The following is a 26,061-nucleotide window of genomic DNA, read 5'->3' as shown; positions in this document are numbered from 1 at the left end:
TTTTTTTTGTTTCTTCTTTCTCGTGGTTCCTCCCATTGGTTCTAATTCTTCGTTACAACATGACTAATGTGAAAATGTTTAATATGAATTTAATATGTTTAATATGAATTTAATATGTTTAATATGAATTTAATATGTAGGACCTATATCAGATTGCATGCCATCTTGGGGGGAGGAGGGAAAGGGGGAGAAATTTAATTTTTTTTCTTTTTTTTTTATTTTTAGTTTACAACACTCAGTTCTACTTAATTTTGAGTTCCAGATTTTCTTCCCCCCTCCCCCCTTCCCTCCCCAAGACAGCATGGAATCTGATATATCTTCTACGTATAACTTCACACTGAACTTATTTACACACTAGTCAAGTTGTGAAGAATTATGACCAATGGAATGAATCATGAGAAAAAAGAAACAGAACCAAAAACAACCCCCCAAAACAAAAACAAAAGAGAGAGAAAAAAAGGCAAGCATAAGGTGTGCTTCAATCCACATTCATACTTCATAGTTCTTTCTCTGGATGTAGATAGCGTTCTCTATCGTCAGTCCTTTGAAGTTGTCTTTGCACCTTGTGTTGCTGAGAAGAGCAAAGTCTGTCAGGGTTAGTCTTCACAGAATCCATATATCTGTGGTTGTGTATAATGTTCTCCTGGTTCTGCTCTGCTCACTCAGCATTATATCGTGTAAGTTTTTCCAGGTCGTTATGAAGTCCGTATCATCCCCATTTCTTATAGCACAATAGTATTCCATTACCTTCATATACCACAGCTTGTTCAGCCATTCCCCAAATGATGGGCATCCCCCTGATTTCCAATTCTTAGCTACTAGAAAAAGAGCCACTATAAATATTTTTGTACATATGGGTCCTTTTCCCATTTGTGTGATCTCTTTGGAAAACAACCCTAGAAGTGGTATTGCTGGGTCAAAGGGTATGCACATTTTTATAGCCCTTTGGGCATAGTTCCAAATTGCTCTCCAAAATGGCTGGATCAGTTCACAACTCCACCAGCAATGTAACAATGTTCCAATTTTCCCATATCCTCTCCAGCATTTATCATTTTCCTGTTTTGTCATTTTAGCCAATCTGACAGGAGAGATGTACCTAAGAGTTGTTTTGATTTGCATTTCTCTAATCAGTAGTGATTTCAAGCATTTTTTTCACACGCCTATAGATATCTTTAATTTCTTCCTCTGAAAACTGCCTGTTCATATCCTTTGACCATTTCTCGATTGGGGAATGACTTGTATTCCTATAAATCTGGCTCAGTTCCCTGCATATTTTAGAGATGAGGCCTTATCAGAGACACTGGCTGTAAATATTTTCTCCCAATTTTCTGCTTCCCTCCTAATCTTTGTTGCATTGGCTTTTTTTATACAAAAACTTTTCAATTTAACATAATCAAAATTATCCATTTTGCATTTTGTAATGCTCTCTACCTCTTGTGTCATGAATTCTTTTCTTTTCCATAAATCTGACAGGTAAACTATTCCTTGACCTCCCAAATTGCTTATAGTATCAGACTTTATTCCTAAATCATGAACCCATTTTGACTTTATTTTGGTATATGGTGTAAAACATTGGTCTATGCCCAGTTTCTGCCCTACCATTTTCCAATTTTCCCAGCAGTTTTTGTGGAATAGTGAATTCTTAGCCCAGAAGCTGGATTCTTTGGGTTTATCAAAGAGTAGATTGCTATAGTCATTGACTACTGCATCTTGTGTACCTAACCTATTCCACTGATCCACCACTCTATTTCTTAGCCAGTACCAAGTAGTTTTGATGACTGCTGCTTTATAATACAGTCTAATATCTGGTATGGCTAGGCCACTTTCCTTAGCATTTCTTTTCATTAATTCCCTTGATATTATGGACCTTTTGTTCTTCCAGATGAATTTTATTATTTTATCCAGCTATATAAAATAATTTTTTGGTAGTTTGATTGGTGTGGCACTGAATAGATTAATTTAGGTAAAATTGTCATTTTATTATATTAGCTCAGCCTAACCATGAGCAACTGATATTTTTCCATTTATTTAGATCTGACTTTATTCGTGTGGAAAGTGGTTCATAGTTATGTTCATATAGGCCCTGGGTTTGTCTTGGCAGATAAACTCCCAAATATTTTATAGTGTCTACAGTAACTTTGAATGGAATTTCTCTTTCTATCTCTTGCTGTTGGGCTTTGTTAGTAATGTATAGGCTTTGTTAGTAATGTATAGGAATGCCAAAGATTTATGTGGGTTTATTTTATATCCTGCAACTTTGCTAAAGTTGTTTATTATTTGAAGTAGTTTTTTACTTGATTCTCTAGGATTCCCTAAGTAAATCATCATATCATCTGCAAAAAGTGATAATTTAGTTTTTTCTTTTCCTATTCTAATTCCTCCAATTTCTTTTTATTCCTCTTATTGCTACAGCTAATGTTTCTAGTACCAAATTGAATAGTAGGGGTGATAATGGACATGCTTGTTTCACCCCTGATCTTACTGGGAATGCATCTAGCTTATTCCCATTACAAATAATGCTTGTTGATGGTTTTAGGTAGATGCTACTTATAATTTTAAAGAATGTTCCATTTATTCCTATGCTTTCTAGTATTTTTAAAAGGAATGGGTGTTGTATTTTGTCAAAGGCTTTTTCTGCATCTGTTGAGATGATCATATAGTTTCTGCTAGTTTTGTGGTTGATATGGTCAATTATGCTGATAGTTTTCCTGATATTGAAGCAGCCTTGCATTCCTGGAATAAATCCTACCTGGTCATAGTGTATTATTCTCCTGATAAGTTGCTGCCATCTTTTTGCTAACATTTTATTTAAAATTTTTGCATCAATATTCATTAGGGAAATTGGTCTATAATTTTCTTTCTCTGTTTTGACTCTTCCTGGTTTGGGTATTAGTACCATATTTGTGTCATAAAATAAATACATTAATTTTTAAAAAAGATATATAAAGAAAGAAAAAAAAACATGTTGCAGGCAAGCTAGGCAGTGGCTAGAGTACTAGACTCAGGATTCAGGAAACACTGGGTTCAAATCCTGCCTCAGACATTTACTAGACTCATGGCAAGTCATTTAATCTCTCTCAGCTTATTTTTCTGTTAAATGGGAATAATACCACCTACTTCATAAAGCTGTTGTGAGCAACAGATGAGATAACAAATTATTTCAGGGTCTTAATGTTTTAGTTACCTGAGCCTAAACTCAACTGAGTCCTTCATACTGGCTACCATCCCATGAATAAGTCAAAAATTTTTTTAAAAATGCTAATCCTCTATTGGTCCTTACCCAGGGAGTACATGTGGCCATAATTCTCCGGCCTGCCATCATTACAGAGATCTTTCTGTGCTGGATCAAGAAGTCCCCACTCCTCCTGGATAAGAGATACTGCCATGTCCTCGATCTTCACCAAAGTCTGAAACAACAGAAAATCCCCACTGAAGCCTTTTGCCCAATAAGGTATAGGCCTACTACTCTAACTCAGAGTACGGAAATGAACCAGCAGAATCAGTGTAGAACAAAAAGGGAGAGAGTATATCTGATGAAATGGGTAGAGTTATTAGGTTGAAACTCACAGAAAATCAGAAAAAATGACCATCAGAAAACCAAAATGGATCTCTCCAAGAAGAAGTATTTAGGGTAAATACCCTAGGTGGGAACTACTAGAAGGTTCAGGATGATGACAAAGAATCAAGTAGCAGTTATGTGGTCTTAATGAGGGGTGGAGCAGACCACAGCTCACCTGGAATCCAGCTGTAAGAAGTGCAGCTGCCATTTCCTGGTCTCGTGGGCTTCCCTTCTGTGATGAAGCAGGAGTCTGGGGAATGGGCAAAACTAAGAGAAGAGAAATAAGCCATAAACAATATTAGCCTTGTCCTCAGGCCTCTCCTCACCAGGAGCTTGTAGGATCCTAAATTAACTACATACCAATTTCAAACCTGTGTCTTCTATTTCTAAAAGATACAATGCATATTTTAAAACTAGTGTTAGACTTCTCCCACTCTATAACTGAATGCTCTACAGAACTCACTTTATCCTTTAAACAACTTTTTTTAACTTCTCCATTACTATTAATAGCATAACCAAGTATGACAAATAGCCCCTACTACTTGTGTCTCAGTGTAATATCTCTTGGATCCAGATCTTTGATTAACTGTCCAATTAACCCAGGAACCTACCTGCAGAACTAATGTAACTTAACTAATGCTTTCTGAAATGTCTCCTTTGACCTCCAGTGCCCACTTCCCATTATAAAACTTATTATCAAAATCAACACAGACCAGTTTAGTTTCAAGCTTCAGAGCTTTTGCCCAAGGAAGTTCACATTTGGTAGTTTGAGTTAGGAATGAAAGGATAACTAAGTGAAATCATATGATTCCATGGTGAAAAGACCTAACAAAGATAAAGAGTAAATACTAAACATGCTCTCCTGCAAAAGCAGAGGAGTGAGAAAAGATGAGGTATTCTCATTGCCTTTTTGAACTTAGTGTGTTACCAACCTTCCCTAATACATGTGATTTTATTTGCACACACACACACACACACACACACACGGTGTGTGTGTGTGTGTGTGTGTGTGTGTATGTGTGTTTATCCTTGAGTTATTCTTCAGTGCAGTCTACTCAGAAGTAGAAAGGAAGGTACTGGGTTCCTCTCTGTGGCACAAAGAAATCTTCAGGAGTTTATTATTATGTCTCTGTCAGGGTTAGAACTCTTCAGTGTTACCTCCTTTTCCCACAAATTATTCAAATAAAAGCTGTCATGTTTCCTCTGTTCTTAGTAAGCTAAATGGTTTAATCTAAGAAAAGAAGTGGTAATCACAAAGAGATACCTGGTTTCGTCAATTACAGGTCAGTATAAACTAACGTTATTTCCTCTTTTGAGGGATTACTAAAACTAGTACAGCAAAGGAATATTACAGATATAGTTAGAAAGATTTCTGCTAGTCTTGTGGAAAAGCCTGGGAGACACGGTCTAAATGACAGTATAATTAGAAAGCTTCAGACTGGCTGTATAGCTTCATTCAAAGAGTTGGTTCCATGCCAATTTAGAAGAGTTCTGGCCTGGCTCTGTGCTGCTGAACATTTTCATAAATAATTTGGATAAGGTTATAGATAATAAATATCATAGATTTGGAAGTAGGATGAACCTTACAGACTACTTAATCCAACATCTTCATTCGATAGAAAAGGAAACTGGGTATTACTCAGACCAATAACACTGTGTAACTTTTTTCTTTTAAAAAAAAATAAAGAAAAGGAAAGGAAACCGGGGTCTAGAAATGTTACGGTGAATTGTCTGAGGTCAGTACAGCAAGTGGCAGAGCCAGGACATGTATCCAGGTCTCATATTCCGAATCCTGTGCCTTCTAATGCACCACAGGCTTATTCAATGAACAGACAATATAAAGCTGGAAAGAATACCTACTAGATTGAATGATATTTAGGATGGAAAAAAATCTTGACAGGCAAACTTTGAAACCTAAAACAAATTTAACTAAGATAAATCTTCAGTTAAAAAAAAAAAACAAATTCAAAAGTATCAGTTTGGGGGCGGAGACAAGATGACAGCTGGAAAGCAGGGATTTGCATGAGCTCCCCGCCCAGGTCCCTCCAAACACTTATAAAAAATGGCTCTGAACAAATTCTAGAACTGCAGAACCCATGAAATAGCAGAGGGAAGCAGGGCTCCAGCCCAGGACAGCCAGGATGGTCACTATTGCACGGAACTGGGAGCGGAACGGAGCAGAGCCCCGCATGAGTCATGCCTGGACCAACCAAACCAGGAGCCGGACAGAACAGGCCCAAGTGCCCTGAATCAGTGAGCTGTGGCAGTAACCAGACTTCTCAACCCACAAACACCAAAGACAACAGAGAAGGTTAGTGGGAAAAGCTACTGGGACAGAGTGAAAGGAGTTGGCGGTTCAGCCACCACCCTGGGGGCAGCAGAGGGGATGCAGCTCTGAGGCTGCTTCCAGAGCTACAGGTGCAGTTGCTTCCGGTCCGAGGCCCACCTGGCAGGAGGTATTAAGTGGCAGATCTGAGCGTGAGTGCAGAGCCAGCTTAGATCTGAGTCCGGTCCGGGTTGGTGGTTCTTGGGGGAGGAGTGGCGCTGGTGTGGCAGAGCTTGCTGTGTAGAAGTAGCTCTAAGAACAGCAGCACAGCCCCTCAAGCTTGGGACAAAATACTCTCTACTCTACAAGCACTCATATCCCAACAAAAAGCTCAAGGGTCAAGTAAGTTGGCTGGGAACATGGCCAGGCAGCAAAAACGGACTCAGATTCAGACTCAGACTTTGGAATCTTTCTTTGGGGACAAAGAAAACCATAACATACAGCCAGAAGAAGTCAACAAAGTCAAAGAGCCTACATCAAAAGCCTCCAAGAAAAACATGAATTGGTCTCAGGCCATGGAAGAGCTTAAAAAGGATGTGGAAAATAAGAAAAGTAGAGGAAAAATGGGGAAGAGAAATGAGAGTGATGCAAGGAAGCCATGAAAAACAAGTCAATGACTTGCTAAAGGAGACCCAAAAAAATAATGAAGAAAATAACACCTTAAAAAAAAAGATAAACTCAAACAGCTAAAGAGCTCCAAAAAGATAAGGAGGAGAAGAATGCCTTGAAAGGCAGAATTAGCCAAATGGAAAAGGAGGTACAAAAGACCACTGAAGAAAATACCACCTTAAATATTAGACTGGAGCAAGTGGAAGCTAGTGACTTGATGAGAAATCAAGATATTCTAAAACAGAACCAAAGGAATGGAAAAATGGAAGACAATGTGAAATATCTCACTGGAAAAACCCACTGACCTGGAAAATAGATCCAGGAGAGATAATTTAAAAATTATTGGACTACCTGAAAGCCATGATCAAAAAAAGAGCCTAGATATCATCTTTCAAGAAACTATCAAGGAGAACTGCCCTGATATTCTAGAGCCACAGGGCAAAATAGAAATTGAAAGAATCCACTGATTGCCTCCTCAAAAAGATCCCAAAAAGAAAACTCCTAAGAATATTGTCACCAAATTCCAGAGCTCACACGTCAAGGAGAAAATACTGCAAGCAGCCAGAAAGAAACAATTTCAGTATTGTAGAAACACAATCAGGATAACACAAGATCTAGCAGCTTCTATATTAAGGGATCGAAGGGCTTGGAATACGATATTCCGGAGGTCAATGGAGCTAGGATTAAAACCAAGAATCACCTACCCAGCAAAACTGAGTATCATGCTCCAAGGCAAAATATGGATTTTCAATAAAATAGAGGACTTTCAAGCTTTCTCAGTGAAAAGAACAGAGCTGAATAGAAAATCTGACTTTCAAAGACGAGAATCAGGAGAAGCATGAAAAGGTAACAACAAGAAAGAGAAATCATAAGGGACTTACAAAAGTTGAACTGTTTTGTTTACATTCCTACATGGAAAGATGATGTGTATGATTCATGAGACCTCAGTATCAGGGTAGCTGAAGGAAATATGTATACATACATACATATATATATGTGTGTGTATATATATGTATATATATATATATATGTATGTATGTATGTATGTATACACACACATACACACACATATATATGGAGAGAGAGAGAGAGCAAGCACAGGATGAGTTGAATATGAAGGGATGATATCTAAAAAAATAAAATCAAATTAAGGGATGGGAAAGGAATATAATGAGAGAAGGAAAAAGGGAGAGATAGAATGGGGTAAATTATCTCGCATAAAAGTGACAAGAAAAAAAGCAGTTCTGAAGGAAGGGAAGAGGGGGCAGGTGAGGGAGAATGAGTGAATCTTGCTCTCATCGGATTTGACCCGAGGAGGGAATAACATACACACTCAATTGGGTATCTTACCCCACAGGAAAGAAGGAGGAAGGAGATAAAAAAGGGGGGCACGATAGAAGGGAGCACAGAGAGAGGGAGGAGGTAATCAAAAACAAACACTTTCAAAACGGGACGGGGGCAAGGGAGAAAACTGAAAAAAGGGGGACAGGATAGGAAAGAGCGAAATATAGTCTTTCACAACATGAGTATTGTGGAAGGGTTTTACATAATGATAAGCATATAGCTATGTTGAATTGCTTGCCATCTTAGGGAGGGTGGGTGGGGAAGGGAGAGGGGAGAGAATTTGGAACTCAAAGTTTTAAAAACAGATGTTCAAAAAAAAAAGTTTTTGCATGCAACTGGGAAATAAGATACACAGGCAATGGGGCATAGAAATTTATCTTGCCCTACAAGAAAGTAAGGGAAAAGGGGATGGGGGGGGGAGTGGGGTGACAGAAGGGAGGGCTGACTGGGGAACAGGGAAACCATAATATGTGCCATCTTGGAGTGGGCGGGAGGGTAGAAATGGGGAAAAAATCTGTAATTCAAACTCTTGTGAAAATCAATGCTGAAAACTAAAAATATTAAATAAATTAAATAAATAAATTAAAAAAGAAAAAATAAAAGTATTAGTTTGAGGAGACACGGTTAAAGACAATAGGCTATCTGAATAATATCTAATGGTTTTAGAGTGCTAGCGTTGTTGTTTGTCCTTCAGGGACCATAAGATCAGGGAGCTGAGGCCTTGACATGCTAATGGATTGGACTTAAGTGAGGGAGGGCTCTGCAAAGTTACCAGCTTCACTGTCTCCTCAGGAGCCATCTGGAGAACAAAGGACAAACAACAACCTCTCTGAGTGGCTGGAGCTGCCCCACTGGGGACCCAACTCTTCCTTCCCTCCTGCCCTGGGGGGTGCTCTGCCCAAAGGAATGTAAATTTTGATCTCTGAAATCTCACAAGATATTTTGCGTTTTACCAGCTAAATTTCTTTCTTAAGGACCATGCCTTAAACCCAAATCACTCTGGCTCTTACTAACTGGCCAACAGTGGGACCCAGGCCGAGCCCCGCTCCTCACTGTTTGGGCCCTGAATGGCTAGAAGTGAATGTAAATAGCAATTGTTTCTATTCTGGCCCAAAGCTCTCTGAGGGTCTTCTCCTCCCAGATTGATTTTTTTTTTGGACCCAGGTAAAAGAGGCCATTTTTTGCATCCTTTTTCTTACCTAGCCTTATCACTGAGGGCATTGCCTCAGGTCAAACTGTGATCTTCCACTGTATTCAGGGCCATCCATCTCCATTCATCCTGAACTAGTGGACTATAAGCTGAATATGACCCAACAATAGGACATAACATGACAGGACAGTCAAAAAAAATCATTACATTCATGGACTGCATTGATAGACGCTGCTTCCAGGAATAAGGAAATGATGGCTTGATTTAGTCAGACTACATCCAGATTACACTTTTCAGTTCTGGGCACATCAGTTGAGGAAACACATGGACAAGCTGATAAGCATGCAGTGGAAAACAGTAAGAATGGTGAAGGGCTTGAGTTCATTCCATATTGGTTAAAGGAATTGAGGATGTTTTGCCTAGTGATAACACGATCTATGAGTTCAACTACATGGAAAAGTAACATAACTTACTTTGTTTGAACACAGAGGGGTCAAACTAGGAGCAACGAGAAGTTACAAAAAAGCAAATTTAGGCTTAGCATAAGGAAAACCTTCCCCAAAATGCAAAAATGGAATAGCTAACTATGGAGGAAGTAGGGTTCCCCTCATGGAAGGTCCTGAATCAAAGGTCAAATGGCAACTGGTTTATTCTGTAGTGGGCACTTTTTCAAGATAGGGTTTGAACTAGATGGTCACTCAATTTCTTTCCAATTCTGAAATTCTCTAATTATGATTTCATACCTCATCCATAAGGTCTGTACCTGGTAAGTTACTGTTTTATCAAAGCATTTCCTGTTCTTCAAATGAATCAACTCTTTCCACAAAGTTAATGTAGTACCTAGCCTTTCTACCAGGGGTCTCAAGGTATAGACAGAAAGCAACAGTTCAGTGTTATTTGTTTCAGGTACTAGCTGCTTGTTTTATTCCATAAATTAAAAATAAAAAAAAAAAAGAATGCATTTCTTAAGGTGGGACTTTTTTTTTTTAAATCCATCCAAAGTGCTTCCCCTCAGGTCTTAGTTACAATGGCTCCTCAAGAAGTCTATATTATAGTCTAATTCCAGCCTTATTTATACCCATGTTCTAGTCTGAGTTGTGCCAGTATGTTCCCTGGTTGCTCAAGAGACTCTTCTAATTTTTCAGTTTCTGGCTTAGTCTGAGCTGATATTCCTGTCCTTTCAAGCAACAGCTTTATTATGACCCTAGCTTCTACTCAGCTCCCTAATTCATTCCTCTTCTCTTTACTATTTAAATTGGGGTGTAGTGCGTGTAAGGGGAAGACTAATACCTCTGGTGCAAGAGCTGCTGAGTCCTTTTTAGGGCTACTTTCCACCTTTGGTGCCCACCTGATACACCTCTCACATGTGACTCCAAGAAACTACAACATGCACAGCAACTATACCTCAGTAAACCATTTCAACAAATGGGCTAAACCAAGTTGAAAGTAACTAAAGGGTCTCAAACCCGTCGGTGAATCGGTGAGTGTCTACCCCAAGTATGTGAAGACTACTCCTGGTGGAATGAACAGATGAGAAAAATTTGCTTCAATGGCCATGAAGTAGATGAAGCAGGAGCTGTGGAGTGCTTAGAACTTGGCTAGATATCGAAGACGTCAAGGTCATTCACTGTATCTCAAGACATCACCAGTTGTCTTGACTCTGTTATGCCACTGGACTGTGATGACTCTGGAACAGAGAGCGAGGCCGATGACTTCATGCAACTCTGCCTCACTTAAATCCAATTTACACATGAATCAAAAAGATATCACCCATACCATTTTACCTATCTCAAAGTTCTCTGGTGACAGGCGAGTGATGAAACAACAGGTGTGGATAAACTGGGAGTTGTAGTCACAAGCCCGCACACAGGCAGCCTAGGCCATAGGGTCTTCTTCTAATTGGAAGCAGCAGTGGGACTCAGCAGCCCCCTGAGTGTCTGAGCAGCTAAGGGGCTAGAAAAGATGCTCTAAAAATTGTCTGCTCACACAACCCTGGCCTGACTACTGAGGCAGGTGGGCATCCTACCCCAAAGTTGAAACACAAAAAATATACAAAAACTTCTACAAAAATGATTCCACTCACCAGAATGTGTGCTTATAGACAACACAAAATCCAGTAGACTGGAAAGACGAACAGCTCTTGTTGTGAAAGAAAGTAGGTTTCACCTCCAAATAGCAGCCTTAAAAGAAACAATGCTGGCAAATGAAGGCCAGCTTACTGAAGTCAGAGCTGGACACGTGTCTTTCTTGAGTGGCAGCAGTGAAGGGGAACACTATGAAGCTGGTGTAAGTTGTGCAATCAAAACTAATTTAGTCAACAAGCTTGTATGCCTACCAAAAGGAGTGAACAGGCTCATGACAATGTGATTGCCACATGCAGGAAAATGCCACACCACCATCATCAGTGCCTATGCTCCCACCGTGATGAGCTCTAATAGGGTGAAAGAAAAAATTTACGAAGACCTACAGATCCTTATCATCAATGTGCCAAAAGAGGAAAGCTTATAATTCTGGGTGACTTTAATGCTAGAGTAGGCTCAGAATACCAGAAATGGCAGGGAGTCCTTAGGAGGAATGGAGTTGGAAACAGCAACATCAATGGTCACTTACTACTGAAGACTTGTGTGTCTCATGGCCTTCTCATCACTAATACTGTCTTCCATTTACTTAAACACAATAAAACTTCGTGGATGTACCCTCACAGCAAACAATGGCATTAAACAGACTATATGATTGTAAGGAGAAGAGACAGAGTGGGAGTGACAAAGGCAATGTGTGACCACAGAGTGCTGGACAGATCACAGACTTACCTTCCCCAAGCTAAATATTCACATTCAACAAAAGCAGCAGCCCCAAGGCAAAATGATTACCAGAAGAATTAATGTCAACAGAATAGAGCACTTCTGAGCAGGAACAGTTTGTTGCTAACTTGGAGGGAAAGTTGAGCCAACACACAGTTGGCAACAGTGGAGCAGAAAAGGAGTGAACGGATTTCAGAGATTTGGTGTAGAGCACTGCATTTGCGCTCATCTGGGTCAGAACACTCGCAGACATCAAGACTGGTTTGACAAAAATGATGAGGAAATTCAGAAGCTGCTAAATGAAAAACGAGAAGTCCACAGGGTTTACCAACAGGATACTTCATCTATCTCTAAGAAGGCAACATTTAATTCCATCCAAAAAAAGGTACAAGCAAAGTTTAGAGAGATGCAGGATTCTTGGCTCAGTAATAAGGCAGATGAAATTCAGCTTTATATTGATAATAACAATCCAAAGGGCTTTTATGGGCCAAAGACCTATGGTGCATCTCAACTACTCACACTGATTAGTGGTAAGGACATGATCCTAGAAAGATGGGCTGAACACTTCCATAGTGTTCTCAACAGACTGTCATCAATCAATGCTGAAGTCATCGATCATTTACGTCAGGTTGAAGTCAATCCCTCCCTAGCTGAGGCCAACTGAAGAAGAGGTTTTGAATGTCATTAGGCTCCTTTCATATGGCAAAGTATCTGGTGCTGATTCTATTCCAGCTGAGATTTACAAGGTAGGAGGTCCACTGCTCATACAAAAGCTGAATGAAATTTTCCAGTTTATATGGCAAGAGATTATCCTCCCAGGAGTTCAAAGATGCCTCCACTGTCCATCTCTATAAAGGAAAAGGAAATAGGCTGTCCCTGGCAATCACAGGGAAATCTCTCTCTTAGTCATTGCTGGCAAGATTCTTGCCAGAGTCCTCCTTAATAGGCTGATCCTTCACGTGGAAGATGGTTATCTACCTGAGAGTCAGTATAACTTCAGAAAGGGCTGAGAAATGGTCAATATGGTGTTTGCTGCCTGACAACTCTAGGAGAAATGCCAAGAGGACAGAAGTCTGTACACAAGGTTTGTAAATCTGATCAAAGCCTGTCAGTCAAGAGGGTTTACAGAAAATTATGTCAAAATTTGGTTGCCTGGAGAAAGTCATCAGTATTATACATCAATTTCATGATGGCATGCTTGCCTGGGTTCTGGATAATGGACAATGCTCTCATGCCTTCCCAGTCACCAATGGAATGAAAAACGGCTGTGTACTTGCTCCCGTGGTTTTTAGCAAGATGTTTTCAGCCATGTTGTCAAATGCCTTCAATGAGGACAAACACAACATCAAGGTTAGCTACCACACTGATGGCAAATTCTTCAACTTGAGATGGTAACAAGCCAAGGCAAAGTGAAGGGAGTGTTGGTGCATGATTTTTTGTTTGCAGATGATTGTGCATTCAATGCAGGCTCTGAAGCTAAGATGCAACAAAGTGTGAATCATTTCTCTGCTGCCTGTGCTAATTTTGGCCTAACAATTAACATCAAGAAAACACAGGTGCTCCATCAGCCAGCACCACCCCATCCATACGTGGAACCATCAATTACAGCAAATGGAGAAGTTTTGAATGCTGTGGATAAGTTCACTTATCTTGGTAGTGTACTTTCCAGGGATGTAAACATTGATAATGAGGTTGATTCATGCAATCCGAGAGCTAGCTCAGTGTTTGGGAGGCTCCAGAGGAAAGTATGACAGAGAAGAAGTACTAGACTGACTACCAAATTGAAGGTCTACAGAATCGTTGTGCTGACCTCATTGTTGTATGCCGGTGAAACCTGGACAGTCTACCAGTGCCATGCCAGGAAACTGAATAGCTTCCATTTGAATTGTCTTAGGAAGATTCTGAAGATCACCTGGCAGGATAAGGTACCAGACACTGAGGTCCTTTCTCAAACTAAACTGCCAAGCATTCAAAATGTACTCAGAAAGCATAACTCCAATGGACTAGCCATATTGTTTGAACTGCCAAACTGTATGCTTGCCAAAAAAGACCATTTTATGGAGAACTCACACAGGGCAAGTACTCACATGGTGGTCAGAAGAAATGATACAAGGACACTCTCAAAGTCTCTCTTAAGAACTCTGGAATTGATTGTGTAACACAGGAGACACTGGCACAGGACCTCCCAGCATATTGTGCCTGCATCAGAGAAGGTGCTGTGCTCTATGAGCAAAGGAGAATTGAAGTAGCTCAAAAAAACTGCAAGATGCACAAATTTAGAGAATCCATCACAAATATTCACAAGGACCATTTGTGCTCAACCAGTGGTAGAGCATTCTGAGGTTGTAGTGATCTGATCAGCCACAGTCGGATGCACTGTAACTTTGGTTCTAACACAGTGATGTCATTTTGGTCCCCTTCAAAAATGAAGGACAACAAGCAATCAACCACTTACCTCACAGCTGTGAGAACATCTCTTTCTTACTCTATTGAACATTAACTTATTTTTCAGCATTCATTTTAGTTTTGCTTATTTTTTAAAATATGTTTTACATATAGCTTTTTTTTTGCAGGGGGGAAGGCAGGGCAATTGGGGTTAAGTGACTTGCCCAAGGTCCCGTAGCTAGTAAGTGTGTCAAGGGTCTGAGGCCAAATTTGAACTCAGGTCCTCCTGACTCCAGGGCCGGTGCTACATACAGCTTTTTTAAAAACATTAGTCATTTATAGATATCTTCCTGTCTCAAACAACATGCACTGAGCACTCTCTTACAAAAAAATAAAAAAGTTAAGCAAAACCAACTAACAAGAATCAGTCAGATAGTGTACACAAGTTTCTGCTTCTATTCTGAAAGGAGGGACATGCATTTCATTGTCTTCAATGTTCATTTTAAAGAGTTTAGTTTTCTGAGATGAAACCATACAGTAGAATGTGACTGGTTTTTCAGTAGTCAATTAACTTTTCAATGATATGTCAGACTGCATAGCCATTCAAAGGATAACACATCAAAAAGTCATCACACATGCAAAGGACTTAATTATATTGATCCCAGCTTTGTAACTTCACAGTAGCATTTAATTCTCCTCCTTATCTCTACCCCACAATATCCAATTTCAAAGATTTTCCTTTAAGATGATCATATGAATTATTTCCACAACTATAATCTATACATGATCACTGCCCTCTAGAAGATCTCTTACTTCCAGTCTCTTCACATTTCAATGCACATTCACCTGGCTGGGGGAACAAATCTTATTCATATACTATTTTCATGATATCACACTCATCGTCAGAAGCCTATAATTATTTTCAAGGCCTAAATTCCCAAGTTTTTTATTGCAGGTACTAAATAAAATTATTCTATGTAGTTGATTAAACTTTTTGCAGCACTTCAGTTCACTTACACCACATCTATTTGTGTTTTCTACTTTTGTCATGCCCTATTCAGTGTAGCTATTCCCTGCTAAATACTATTTGAATGATTATATACTATGCGAATTTAATTATGTTAAAAGCTGATTAATGTTCCATATACATAATGTCTCGTATGAATTTTTCCTCATCTCTAGAGCTGAGTTATGGAGTACATCCAATAGTATTCAATATTTCCTATGCATCCACACTTAAGGATACAACAAGATAATTAGTAGCAATGCCAGTTTCAGACACTTTGGAATTTCTAACACAGGCCAAAAATGAAAGCTCATGGTGAGACAGTCATCTGTGAGTTATATTATATGGATAACTATGTTTTCATATTACACATAACTAGGGATGTCTATAAAGAGAGGTTTTCATAAGTAAAAATACCCTAGCAGCTTTTAAAGCTCGTATGAGTTCTGGAAGTAGCCACAGGAACTTCCTGCTGCTACTGCCTCTGCCACCCCTGGGACTAAGGCCAACTGCGCACTCCTCTCACCTAGATCCAGCAGTTTTCCCACTGACCTGCTCAGTTGTCTTTGGCATTTGTGGGTTGAGAAGTCTGGTAGCTGCCACGGCTCAGCAATTCATGGCCCTATGGCCTGCTCTGCCTGATCTGTCCTAGTGTGGCCCACAGAGCTGTGCTCTGCTCCCAGCACTGTGCAATAGACCCTTCCCGGCAACCACCTAGGCCGTCTTGAGCTGGACACCTGCTTCCCTCTGTTATTTCGTGTGTTCTGTAGCTCTAGAATTTGTTCAGAGCCATTTTCTACAAGTGTTTGGAGGGATTTGAGGGAGAGCTTAAGCAGGTCCCTGTTTTTTAGCTGCCATCTTGGCTCTGCCCAACCCCTCCCCTTCCCAAATCAATGAATTTTTTTTTCCTTTTTTAAAATTTAATATATTTAGTTTTCAGCATTGATCTTCACAAGAGTTTGAATTACAAATTTTCTCCCCATTTCTACCCTCCCGCCCACTCCAAGATGGTGTATATTCTGGTTGCCCCATTCCCCAGTCAGCCCTCCCTTCTGTCACCCCACTCCCCTCCCATGCCCCTTTCCCTTCTTCTCTTGTAGGGCAAGATAAATTTCTATGCCCCATTGCCAGTGTATCTTATTTCTTAGTTTTGTGCAAAAAAAATTTTTTTTGATGTTTTTGAACGTCTGTTTTTAAAACTTTGAGTTCCAAATTCTCTCCCCTCTTCCCTCCCCACCCACCCTCCCTAAGTAATTCAACATAGGCCACATGCGTATCATTATGTAAAACCTTTCCACAATACTCATGTTGTGAAAGATTAACTGTTTTGCTCCTTCCTAACCTATCCCCTTTATTGAATTTTCTCCCTTGACACTGTCCCTTTTCCAAAGTGTTTGTTTTTGATTACCTCCTCCCCCTGTCTACCCTCCCTTCTATCATGCCCCCTTTTTTATATTCTTCCTCCTTCTTTCCTGTGGGGTAAGATACCCAATTGAGTGTGTATGTTATTCCCTCCTCAGGACAAATCCGATAAGAGCTAAGATTTACTCATTCCTCCTCACGTGCCCCCTCTTCCCTTCCTAGAGAACCGCTTTTTCTTGCCACTTTTATGTGAGATAATTTACCCCATTCTATCTCTCCCTTTCTCCCTCTCTCAATATATTCCTCTCTTATCCCTTAATTTGATTTTATTTTTTTAGATATCATCCCTTCATATTCAAGTAACCCTGTGCCCTGTCTATATATATACACACACACACACCTACATACATACATACATAGACACACACATATGTATATATATGCATACAGATCTATACATGCATATTCCTTTCAGCTACTATGATACTAAGGTCTCATGAATCATACACATCATCTTTCCATGTAGGAATACAAACAAAACAGTTCAACTTTAGTAACTCCCTTGCAATTTCTCTTTCTTGTTTACCTTTTCATGCTTCTCTTGATTCTTGTGTTTGAAAGTCAAATTGTCTATTCAGCTCTGGTCTTTTCACTGAGAAAGCTTGAAAGTCCTCTATTTTATTGAAAATCCATATTTTGCCTTGGAGCATGATACTCAGTTTTGCTGGGCAGGTGATTCTTGGTTTTAATCCTAGCTCCACTGACCTCCGGAAGATCGTATTCCAAGCCCTTCGATCCCTTAATGTGGAAGCTGCTAGATCCTGTGTTATCCTAATTGTTTTCCCACAACACTCAAATTGTTTCTTTCTGGCTTCTTGCAGTATTTTCTCCTTGACCTGGGAGCTCTGGAATTTGGCGACAATGTTCCTAGGAGTTTTCTTTTTGGGATCTTTTTGAGGATGCAATCAGTGGATTCTTTCAATTTCTATTTTACCCTCTGGCTCTAGAATATCAGGGCAGTTCTCCTTGATAATTTCTTGAAAGATGGTATCTAGGCTCTTTTTTTGATCATGGCTTTCAGGTACTCCAATAATTTTTAAATTATCTCTCCTGGATCTATTTTCCAGGTCAGTGGTTTTTCCAATGAGATATTTCACATTGTTTTCCACTTTTTCATTCCTTTGGTTCTGTTTTATAATATCTTGATTTCTCATAAAGTCACTAGCTTCCACTTGCTCCAATCTCATTTTTAAGGTAGTATTTTCTTCAGTGGTCTTCTGGACCTCCTTTTCCATTTGGTTAATTCTGCCTTTCAAGACATTCTTCTTCTCCTTGGCTTTTTTGAGCTCTTTTTCCATTTGAGTTAGTCTATTTTTTAAGTTATTATTTTCTTCATTATTTTTTTGGGTCTCCTTTAGCAAATCATTGACTTGTTTTTCATGGTTTTCTCACATCACTCTCATTTCTTTTCCCCAATTTTCCTCTACTTCTCTTACTTGCTTTTCCAAATCCTTTTTGAGCTCTTCCATGGCCTCAGATCAATTCATATTTTTCTTGGAGGCTTTTGATGTAGGCTCTTTGACTTTGTTGACTTCTTCTGGCTGTATGTTTTGATCTTCTTTGCCAACAAAAAAAAAGATTCCAAAGGTCTGAGTCTGAATCTGAGTCCGTTTTTGCTGCCTGTTCATGTTCCCAGCCAACTACTACTTGACCCTTGAGCTTTTCCTTGGGGTAAGACTGGTTGTAGAGTAGAGAGTACTTTGTCCCAAGCTTGAGGAGCTGCCCTGCTATTTTCAGAGCTACTTCTACACAGCAAGCTCTGCCACACCAGCACTCCTTCTCCCCTAAGAACCGCCAACCAGGACTGCGGCCCAGATCCAGGCAGGGCAAAGCAGGCTTTGCACTCCAACTCTAATCCGCTGCTTAATTCCTCCCACAAGGTGGGCCTTGGGCCGGAAGCAACTGCAGCTGTAGCTCTGGAAGCAGCCTCAGAGCTGCACCACCTCTGCCACCCCCAGGGCAGTGGCAGACCACAAACTCCTTTCACTCTGTCCCAGCAGCTTTTCCCACTAACCTGTTATCTTTGGTGTTTGTGGGTTGAGAAGTCTGTTAACTGCCACAGCTCACTGATTTACGGTGCTACGCCTGTTCCACCTGGCTCCCAGTCTGGTTGGTCCTGGTGCAGCCCATGCTGGGCTCTGCTCTGCTCCCAGCTCCCAGGGACCATCCAGGCTGTCCTGGGCTGGAGCCCTGTTTCCCATTGCTATTTCCTGGGCTCTGCAACTGTAGGATTTGTTCAGAGCCATTTTTACAGGTGTTCAGAAGGACCTGGGAGGGAGCTTAAGCAAGTCCCTGCTTTCCAGTCACCATCTTGGCTCTGCCCCTAAGCATCTGTATTTCTGTTGAGGGCCCCACCATTATGTCAGTCACCTAATTTCATAACCTAAGAGTTATCCTTACATCTTTCCAGAGATTAGCCCTAGCATATAGCAGCCACTTAAGAAATATTTACTAACTTGACTAGACTCCTCTCATCCTACTATCTAAGTAGTTGCCTTGTCTGATGAATTTTTACATCCATAATATGCTTAGCAGCTTTTAACTTTTCTTCACTCAGAATGCCACTACCTTGATTTGCTCCTTATGACTTCTTGCCTAGAACACTTCAACAGCCTCTTAAATGGTCTCACTTGCCCACAATATCTCTCTCTCTACAAAACTCTCAAAATAATTCTGAGTGACTGTGTCACTCCCTTGCTTAAAAATTTTCAGCGGTTCCTTTGCCTTTAGAACAAAACTCTTCACTCTGGTACTTAAAAGCCCTGTGTGCAATCTGGCCCCAAAGTACTTTCCAGATTCCATATTGTCCTTCTCCATACAGTCTACATTCCAGACAAACTGGCTTACTGTTTCTCAAACAGTATTCCATTTTCCATCTTCATGCCCTCACACAGACTGAATCACCTACCCACACTACTCATTTATACTTCTTAAATACTAATCTTTTTTCCAGATTCATCTCAGATGCCATCTCCTATGCAAAATAATTCCATGATCTCCCCAGGTGTTAGAGCATTCTCTTTTTCCAATTACCTGGTACTTATCTAGGTACATACTGTAGTAGCTCACCAGTAGACTAACTTTTGAGGTAAGGAACTGTTTCATTTTCACTGGTTTCCTTAGCATATAGTAGCATTTTTAAAGTGTTTGCTGAAGTAACTTATTCTTGCTTGCTCTGATTCTCTCGCTTTCTGTCTTTCTTGGGAACTCCTGTCCTTCACCATTATACTTCTAGCAGAGTTATGAGCCCCCATTTCTCACTTCCTTACTCAGCTTGGACCTTGTGGTCAGTCATTTCAACTATACTTTCACTAACATCCTAGAGTGGCTTGCCCCTTTTACTTTTTGCTGTATCTGCTTTACCAATCCCAAAACTTGGATTAAACCCCACCACCTATCTCTTACATCTCAGACTTCTAAGAACTGTTACTGAAAACCATATAAGTATGCCAAATAACTCTATTATATGCTTAATATCTAACATGAGTACCTTCACTACTATCTTGCAGTCCTTTTATTCATCATTTACGGCTCCCAATTATTATCAAAACAATTATCTCATATTACTATACTATAAGTTCCTTGGAGGCAGAGACTGTATTTTATTCATCTTTTGCATATTCCATATTACACAGGATGGTGCTTTATATAAAATAAAACATCATTTGTGGAATTGAAATGATAGACAAAGAAGTTAACAGATGAATAAAGATTGAGAAGCTAAGAGTGTAGTACTGGACCTTGAAATAAGTCACGAATATACCATAAGGGTATTCAGGTTAAAAATACCAACAGATTCCAAGAGTAATTTATTGATACTAGTAACCTAATGAGTAAAAGGAAAGCTCAGGATGTCAGAAATATATCACACAAGGAAGTACCCATGAACTTCACAAAGTGTCCCTTAGAATCACCATCCTCTTAGAATCCTTTACTTTTCTCAAAACTCAACTCATGAGCTACCTCCTAGAGAAAGTCTATCCAGATTCCCTTCAATCTCCAGTTGCTAATACCCTCAACCTTGGAAATTACTTTGTATATAATTTTGTGTTTAATTTACCAGGTACATGTTGGTTTCCCCCAATAGGAATTTAAGTTCCTTGAGGGTAAGGACTATTTAGTCTGTATACCTCCAGTGGCCAGATGTTTAATAAATTTTATTGAATTTAATTCAACTGAATCCTCATTTTAGAGATGAAGAAACTGAGGCTCAGAGAGGTTAAATGACTTGCTTAAGGTCACAAAACTAGTATGTGTCAGAAGTGGGACTTAAACTCAAGTCTCTGATCCTAAATGTGGCATTCTTCCTACTATACTATGCTGCCTCTCTCAAATACACACACACACACACACACACACACACACACACACACACACACACAGAGTGTGGATCTGGGCAGATCTATTCCATGTATTCAGACCTGAAGAATATGTGTCCTTAGTTAAATAACCCTGAACACACAATAATTTCTTTGTGTAATAAAACTTCTTGGCAAAAACAAAACAATCTAATTCCACATGGTGTGTATTTGATTTTCAAAGCTAGCCAGACTGAGGGACATTAAATAAATAGCTCTCTCCTTAAAAAAAGCACTTTGTCTCCTATCCAGTACTTTATTCCTCCAATAAGAAAAAGCTTAAAGGAGAAAAGTTCAGATGGGACCAGACCAGATATAACTTGACCTGTTCTGAGAAATGAACTATATTTTGGCAGTCATAACCTAGGGTATAAACTGAGTGGCTGTAAAGATAGATGGAAATCTTGTAGTTATCTCTAGTTGATCTCTAAGACTAATCATACTTAACATGGAATTTCAGTCCCAGTTTTTAAGTATGCAGTTCTTTACATTAGCAAGAGCTATAATCATAGTTCCTGGAATTGGCCCATAAATAGTGATTTTATGTCTTGCTTCTTCAACTATGGAAGGACTAATACACAAGAAGAAAACCACTGCTGTTCTAACTCCTCTGTAAACATTTATCACTACTTCCTTCCTGAATAAGATTTCATTCCTTACTTCTTTCTTGTAGAATCTGGGGGTCTGAAGAGTCACACTTAAGTCCCATAGGCTGTGGCTGGATATTTGGTGGTTCTTGTGCTGCTCCCAGACTTGTTCTTTCTTCCCAGGGCATTCCACTGGTATGAGCTGGGACCTGGAGATATTAGGTTCAAACAGACTCATGAGAGTTAATCACTTTGAGAGTTAGACATATAACTTCAGTAGAATTTATAGGGATTAGTCCCAAGACACTACACACAAAGAAGAGCAACTGAAAATTTAATATAAAAATCCTAAATGCTTCATCATAATATGGAAAAGACTAGGTTCCTGAAGACTATATGAGGATAAAGAACTTGAAGCTAAGGTGGGCCATCAATTGGAGAATGGATTAAAAAAAAGATGGCATATTATTTTAATTGTATGTAATTGTTTCATAGGAATTGATGAAGAATGGTTTCAGAGAAACCTGGTAAGACTCATATGAACTGATGCAGAGTAAAGTGAGCAGAACAGGAAAACAATTTATGCAATAATAACACTGTAAAAATGAACAATTTTGTTTTACAACTCTTGATCAATGCAGTGATCAACCAGGATTCCAGTGGGCTGATGATGAGAGAGCTGATAGATTAAACATGTAGAATAAGAATCAGATTTTTGGATGTGGACAATATAGGAATTTGTTTGCATGACTACAAATATTGGTTACAGAGATTTTGTTTTTCTTTTTTGGAGGACAGAATAGGAGAGGAAGAAAATATATGCCTGTTAATTGAAAAAAAAATTTAACAAAGAAATACTGAGTTACACATTTTAAAATAAAAGCAAGTTGTACTTAAAAGAGATTAAAGTTTCATATACAGTTCCTTTTTTTCTCTTCTACTTAGTATGGAAATGCTCAATGTATTTGATGGTTAAGTTCACAATAAAACGAAACATAAGTTGATTATATTTTAACAGATTGGTTACCAATTTTGAAGTTATTGTCAAATTGGCAAAGCTTCGCATGGTCAGAGCACTTACCAAAATCAATACTATGTACAGAAAGAAAAATATAAAGAAGAAAGTACAATTAAAACAGTTCCAAAGAAGCAAAATATACCTCACATAGCTCACCCCAATCTAAGAAAGATCACATAAGTAAAGTCTTTACTGAAAACCATGCAACTGATATATACTCCCCTTACCACTATAATGTAGAGGAGAATGAAGTTAGCTACTTCTGAAAGGAGAGTTTACTCTCTCACAGTTTAAAAGTCACTAACTCCTCTCCCCAAAATTAGCATTTAGGCCATAGGCATTCTAAAGCTTTTTTCACTGAAAAATAGGATGATGTCAAAGAATCAAAGTGGAAGAACACTGATGATTGTTTCTTCAAATGTTAGATATTTTAAATCTCATCAGTATGCCAAGTAGAATAGATCCCACATTATCTGTAGTCCAAAAATTTCCTGTTGGCATTATCACCAAAAAAAGTCCCATGGATTTCTAGAAACAGCTGTTGGACTATAAGATCTAGTTTGCTTTCTAGAACATTAGGAATTTTTATTTTATAATCTCCTTTATAGATCTCACTACCTCCAGCTGTTTCCTCAGGAAAGTGTGGGCACTAGTATCTTTTTTTGGTAATAATCTTGTACAAAGGGATCACTGCAGCCTTTACTGCAATAGATTCCTATTTCTTGTAATGGATAATCATTTGAGTCTCCAGAAATAAGTATTAACTTTGAAGGGCCAGAGCATCCAAAAGCACCTAGTACCTGGCTATATCACTTACCACCCTGAAGGCAGAAAAAATAAATACAAAGGAATAAAAAGAGTTAAACACTGAGGAATGTTGTCTTATGCAAAGACTAAAGATAATGGAATATTATGACAAGGAGAAACAAACTGAGCTGCAGAAGAAAATCTAAATGTCATTTCTCGGTATATTTCAAGTTACAAGGCACTTCCTTCTTCAACCATAACTGATCTGTCTTTCTGTTGGTATCCCTAGGTGCTTAATAATGTTTGCAGAACAGACAACAAAGTCTCTGTGTGTGCATGTGTACATATGCACTAATTAAGAGATGTCTAGCAGTTTTAGGGTGTAAAGTACTTTACAGATATCATCTCACTGTACCCTGATGAGAACCCTGGGAGGCAGGTACCATGGGCATCGCCAGCCCCTTTTTTACATAAGAAGAATCTTAGCGTAAGAGAGAGTAAGCAGCTTGCTTGTGAGCTGATGCCCACTTAATGTCAGAGGTGGCATTTGAACATGGATCTCTCCTAACTCCAAGTCAAGTTCTCTTGCTAATACTGTGTACTACTGCCTGCTGTTATTACATCAGGCCCTGAGTCTGCATAAATAAGTATGTATACACACATCATCAATTTTTCAAAAATAAAGTTACCGATGTATTGCACAAGTAAAAAATATCTAAATGTCCAACATTTTTGGCGATTTGGGGGTATAGCTCCAAATTGCTTTACAGAGTAGTTGCACAATTTCAAAGCTCCACTAAAAGCATGTGCCTGCCCCTTCCAAAAATTGTAATTTTTTTTTATTTTTGCCAATCTTATGGGTGTAGAACCTCAGAGTGATTTAATTTGCATTTTGTTATTATTGGTCATTTGGAGCATAGCTTGTCTGTATTCCTCTGAGGCTTGTTCGTGTTCTCTTAGGAAATGGGTATTGTTCATATATATATTTGGAATAATTCCTTAAATATCTTGGAGATCAGAGGTTCATCAGAAAAATATGCTACATATTCTCCCCCAGTTAACCACATCCTTTATAATTCTAGTACTGATTTAGTATCTACAAAAACTCTTCAGTTGTATGTAACAAAAGCATCTATTTTATCTCATGAGACCTTCTCTATATTATCTTGTTTGGTCAAGAACTCTTCCCCCTATTCATACTGGTTTAATACATCTCCTGCTTTCCAACTTTCCCTGAAGTTTAGTCCTTACACCAGTGGTTGGGAGTGCTTGAGTTTCTAATATGCTATGCTATTAGTTTCAATTACTTCTGGGTCTTGTGTACCTAATCTGCTCTACTGATCAACTTTTCTACTTTTTACCAGTAATGAAGAGTTTTGATGATTACTGCTTTGTACTATAATTAAAGATCTACTTCTGCTAGGACTGAGTCCTTCCGACTTTTCTCTTTGTCAGTGTTTCCCTTGGGATTAGCAGCACACTGCCTGGCACATAAGAAGCATTTAAACGAATACTGACTAACCAGAATTCTTGACCTTTGGTTCCTCCATATGAATTTTGTTATTTTGTATAGTTCTATAAGGTAACTCTTTGGTAATTTGATTGGGACAGCAGTGAACCTACAAATTAATTCAGGTAACATTGTCATTGTTTTATCATATTAGTATGACCCAACAAAGGATAATTAACTCTATTCATTTGTTTAGGTCCTTGATAGAATTAATGCCTACTAGCACCACTTCCTTTCCCCACCATGTAGAATAGCTAGTTCTTTGCCTAAAAAGAAGCTGTCCCTAAGACTCAATGGGCTCAAGCTCAAGCCCCACAGGTGCCAAAACACAGACCCAGCTTCCCAGTGGCCGCAGGCCATGCTGACATGGCTTCCTGGTCACCCTAGGCCCCACCAACACGGAGCTGAGGCCCTTTTGACTTAGTGGATGTCACAAGGTCTCACAAATTACCATACCCTGAATCTGCTGACCAGACATATTTCAGCACAGAGACAAAGAAGGCCACATCTATCTGACCAAAGTGTTGCACCTCCTTGTTACGAATCTTTTGTATGCTATGTCATTCTCCCTGGAATGCTCTCCCTCCTCATCTCTGTCTCATGGCCACCTTCAAGTTCTAGTTAAAATCTCACCTTCTAGAAGACTCTGCCCTTCCTAGTTTCCCTTAATACTAAGTGCCCTCCATCTGATGATTATCTTCAATTTATCCTGTATATATCTTGCTTGTACAGTTGTTTTCATGTGGCCCGACCATTAGAATGTGAACGCCTTGAGAACAGAGAATGGATTTTTTTTTTTGCCTTTATTTGCATCCCCAGCACTTACCACAATGCCAGGTACATAGTAAGTAGGTGCTTGTTGATGGACAAAGTCTCATTTTGTTCAAATATCAGATGTAAACTATTGGGACCAGTTTGAGTTTGGCCCAGCTTCCAATGTATCATATAGTCAGTCACTGGAACATACCGGCATCAGACAATACAAATATGGAGAAGTGATCAAATAGCCAACTAGGGCAGTTGAAGCACCCTGTTCTGGTAGTGTAGAGAATGTTAACAGAGAAAAAGGCACCACTCATGTGGTGTAATTAGCTCTGTTGGTGCTGAGAAGGCTGACAGTAAAGGCAAAGAAAAATACAAGGACTTTTGAATAACAATGTAGCCTGAAAAGAAACAGCTAGCTTAGATCCCACATACATACCAAATAATTTTCAAGTGATACAATGAGTTAACTACATT

The 26,061-nt window shown here is 39.2% G+C and overlaps 1 protein-coding gene across 1 annotated transcript in view; it reads right to left on the bottom strand.

The window, feature by feature from the left end:
* The window catches only part of ZKSCAN8 (zinc finger with KRAB and SCAN domains 8), a 43,509-nt gene that overhangs the window by 4,486 nt on the left and 12,962 nt on the right, over positions 1 to 26,061 (bottom strand). The window contains exons 3-5 of the mRNA XM_036754769.1: positions 21,621 to 21,756; positions 3,735 to 3,826; positions 3,281 to 3,407 (exon numbers count right to left, since the gene is read on the bottom strand). Coding sequence (XP_036610664.1) covers positions 3,281 to 3,407; positions 3,735 to 3,826; positions 21,621 to 21,756 — 355 coding nt within the window. The remainder of the gene's footprint in view (positions 1 to 3,280; positions 3,408 to 3,734; positions 3,827 to 21,620; positions 21,757 to 26,061) is intronic.

The sequence above is a fragment of the Trichosurus vulpecula genome, chromosome 4 (assembly GCF_011100635.1).
Source record: "Trichosurus vulpecula isolate mTriVul1 chromosome 4, mTriVul1.pri, whole genome shotgun sequence".
Classification (NCBI taxonomy): domain Eukaryota; kingdom Metazoa; phylum Chordata; class Mammalia; order Diprotodontia; family Phalangeridae; genus Trichosurus; species Trichosurus vulpecula.
This window is presented reverse-complemented; position numbering and strand designations above follow the sequence as displayed.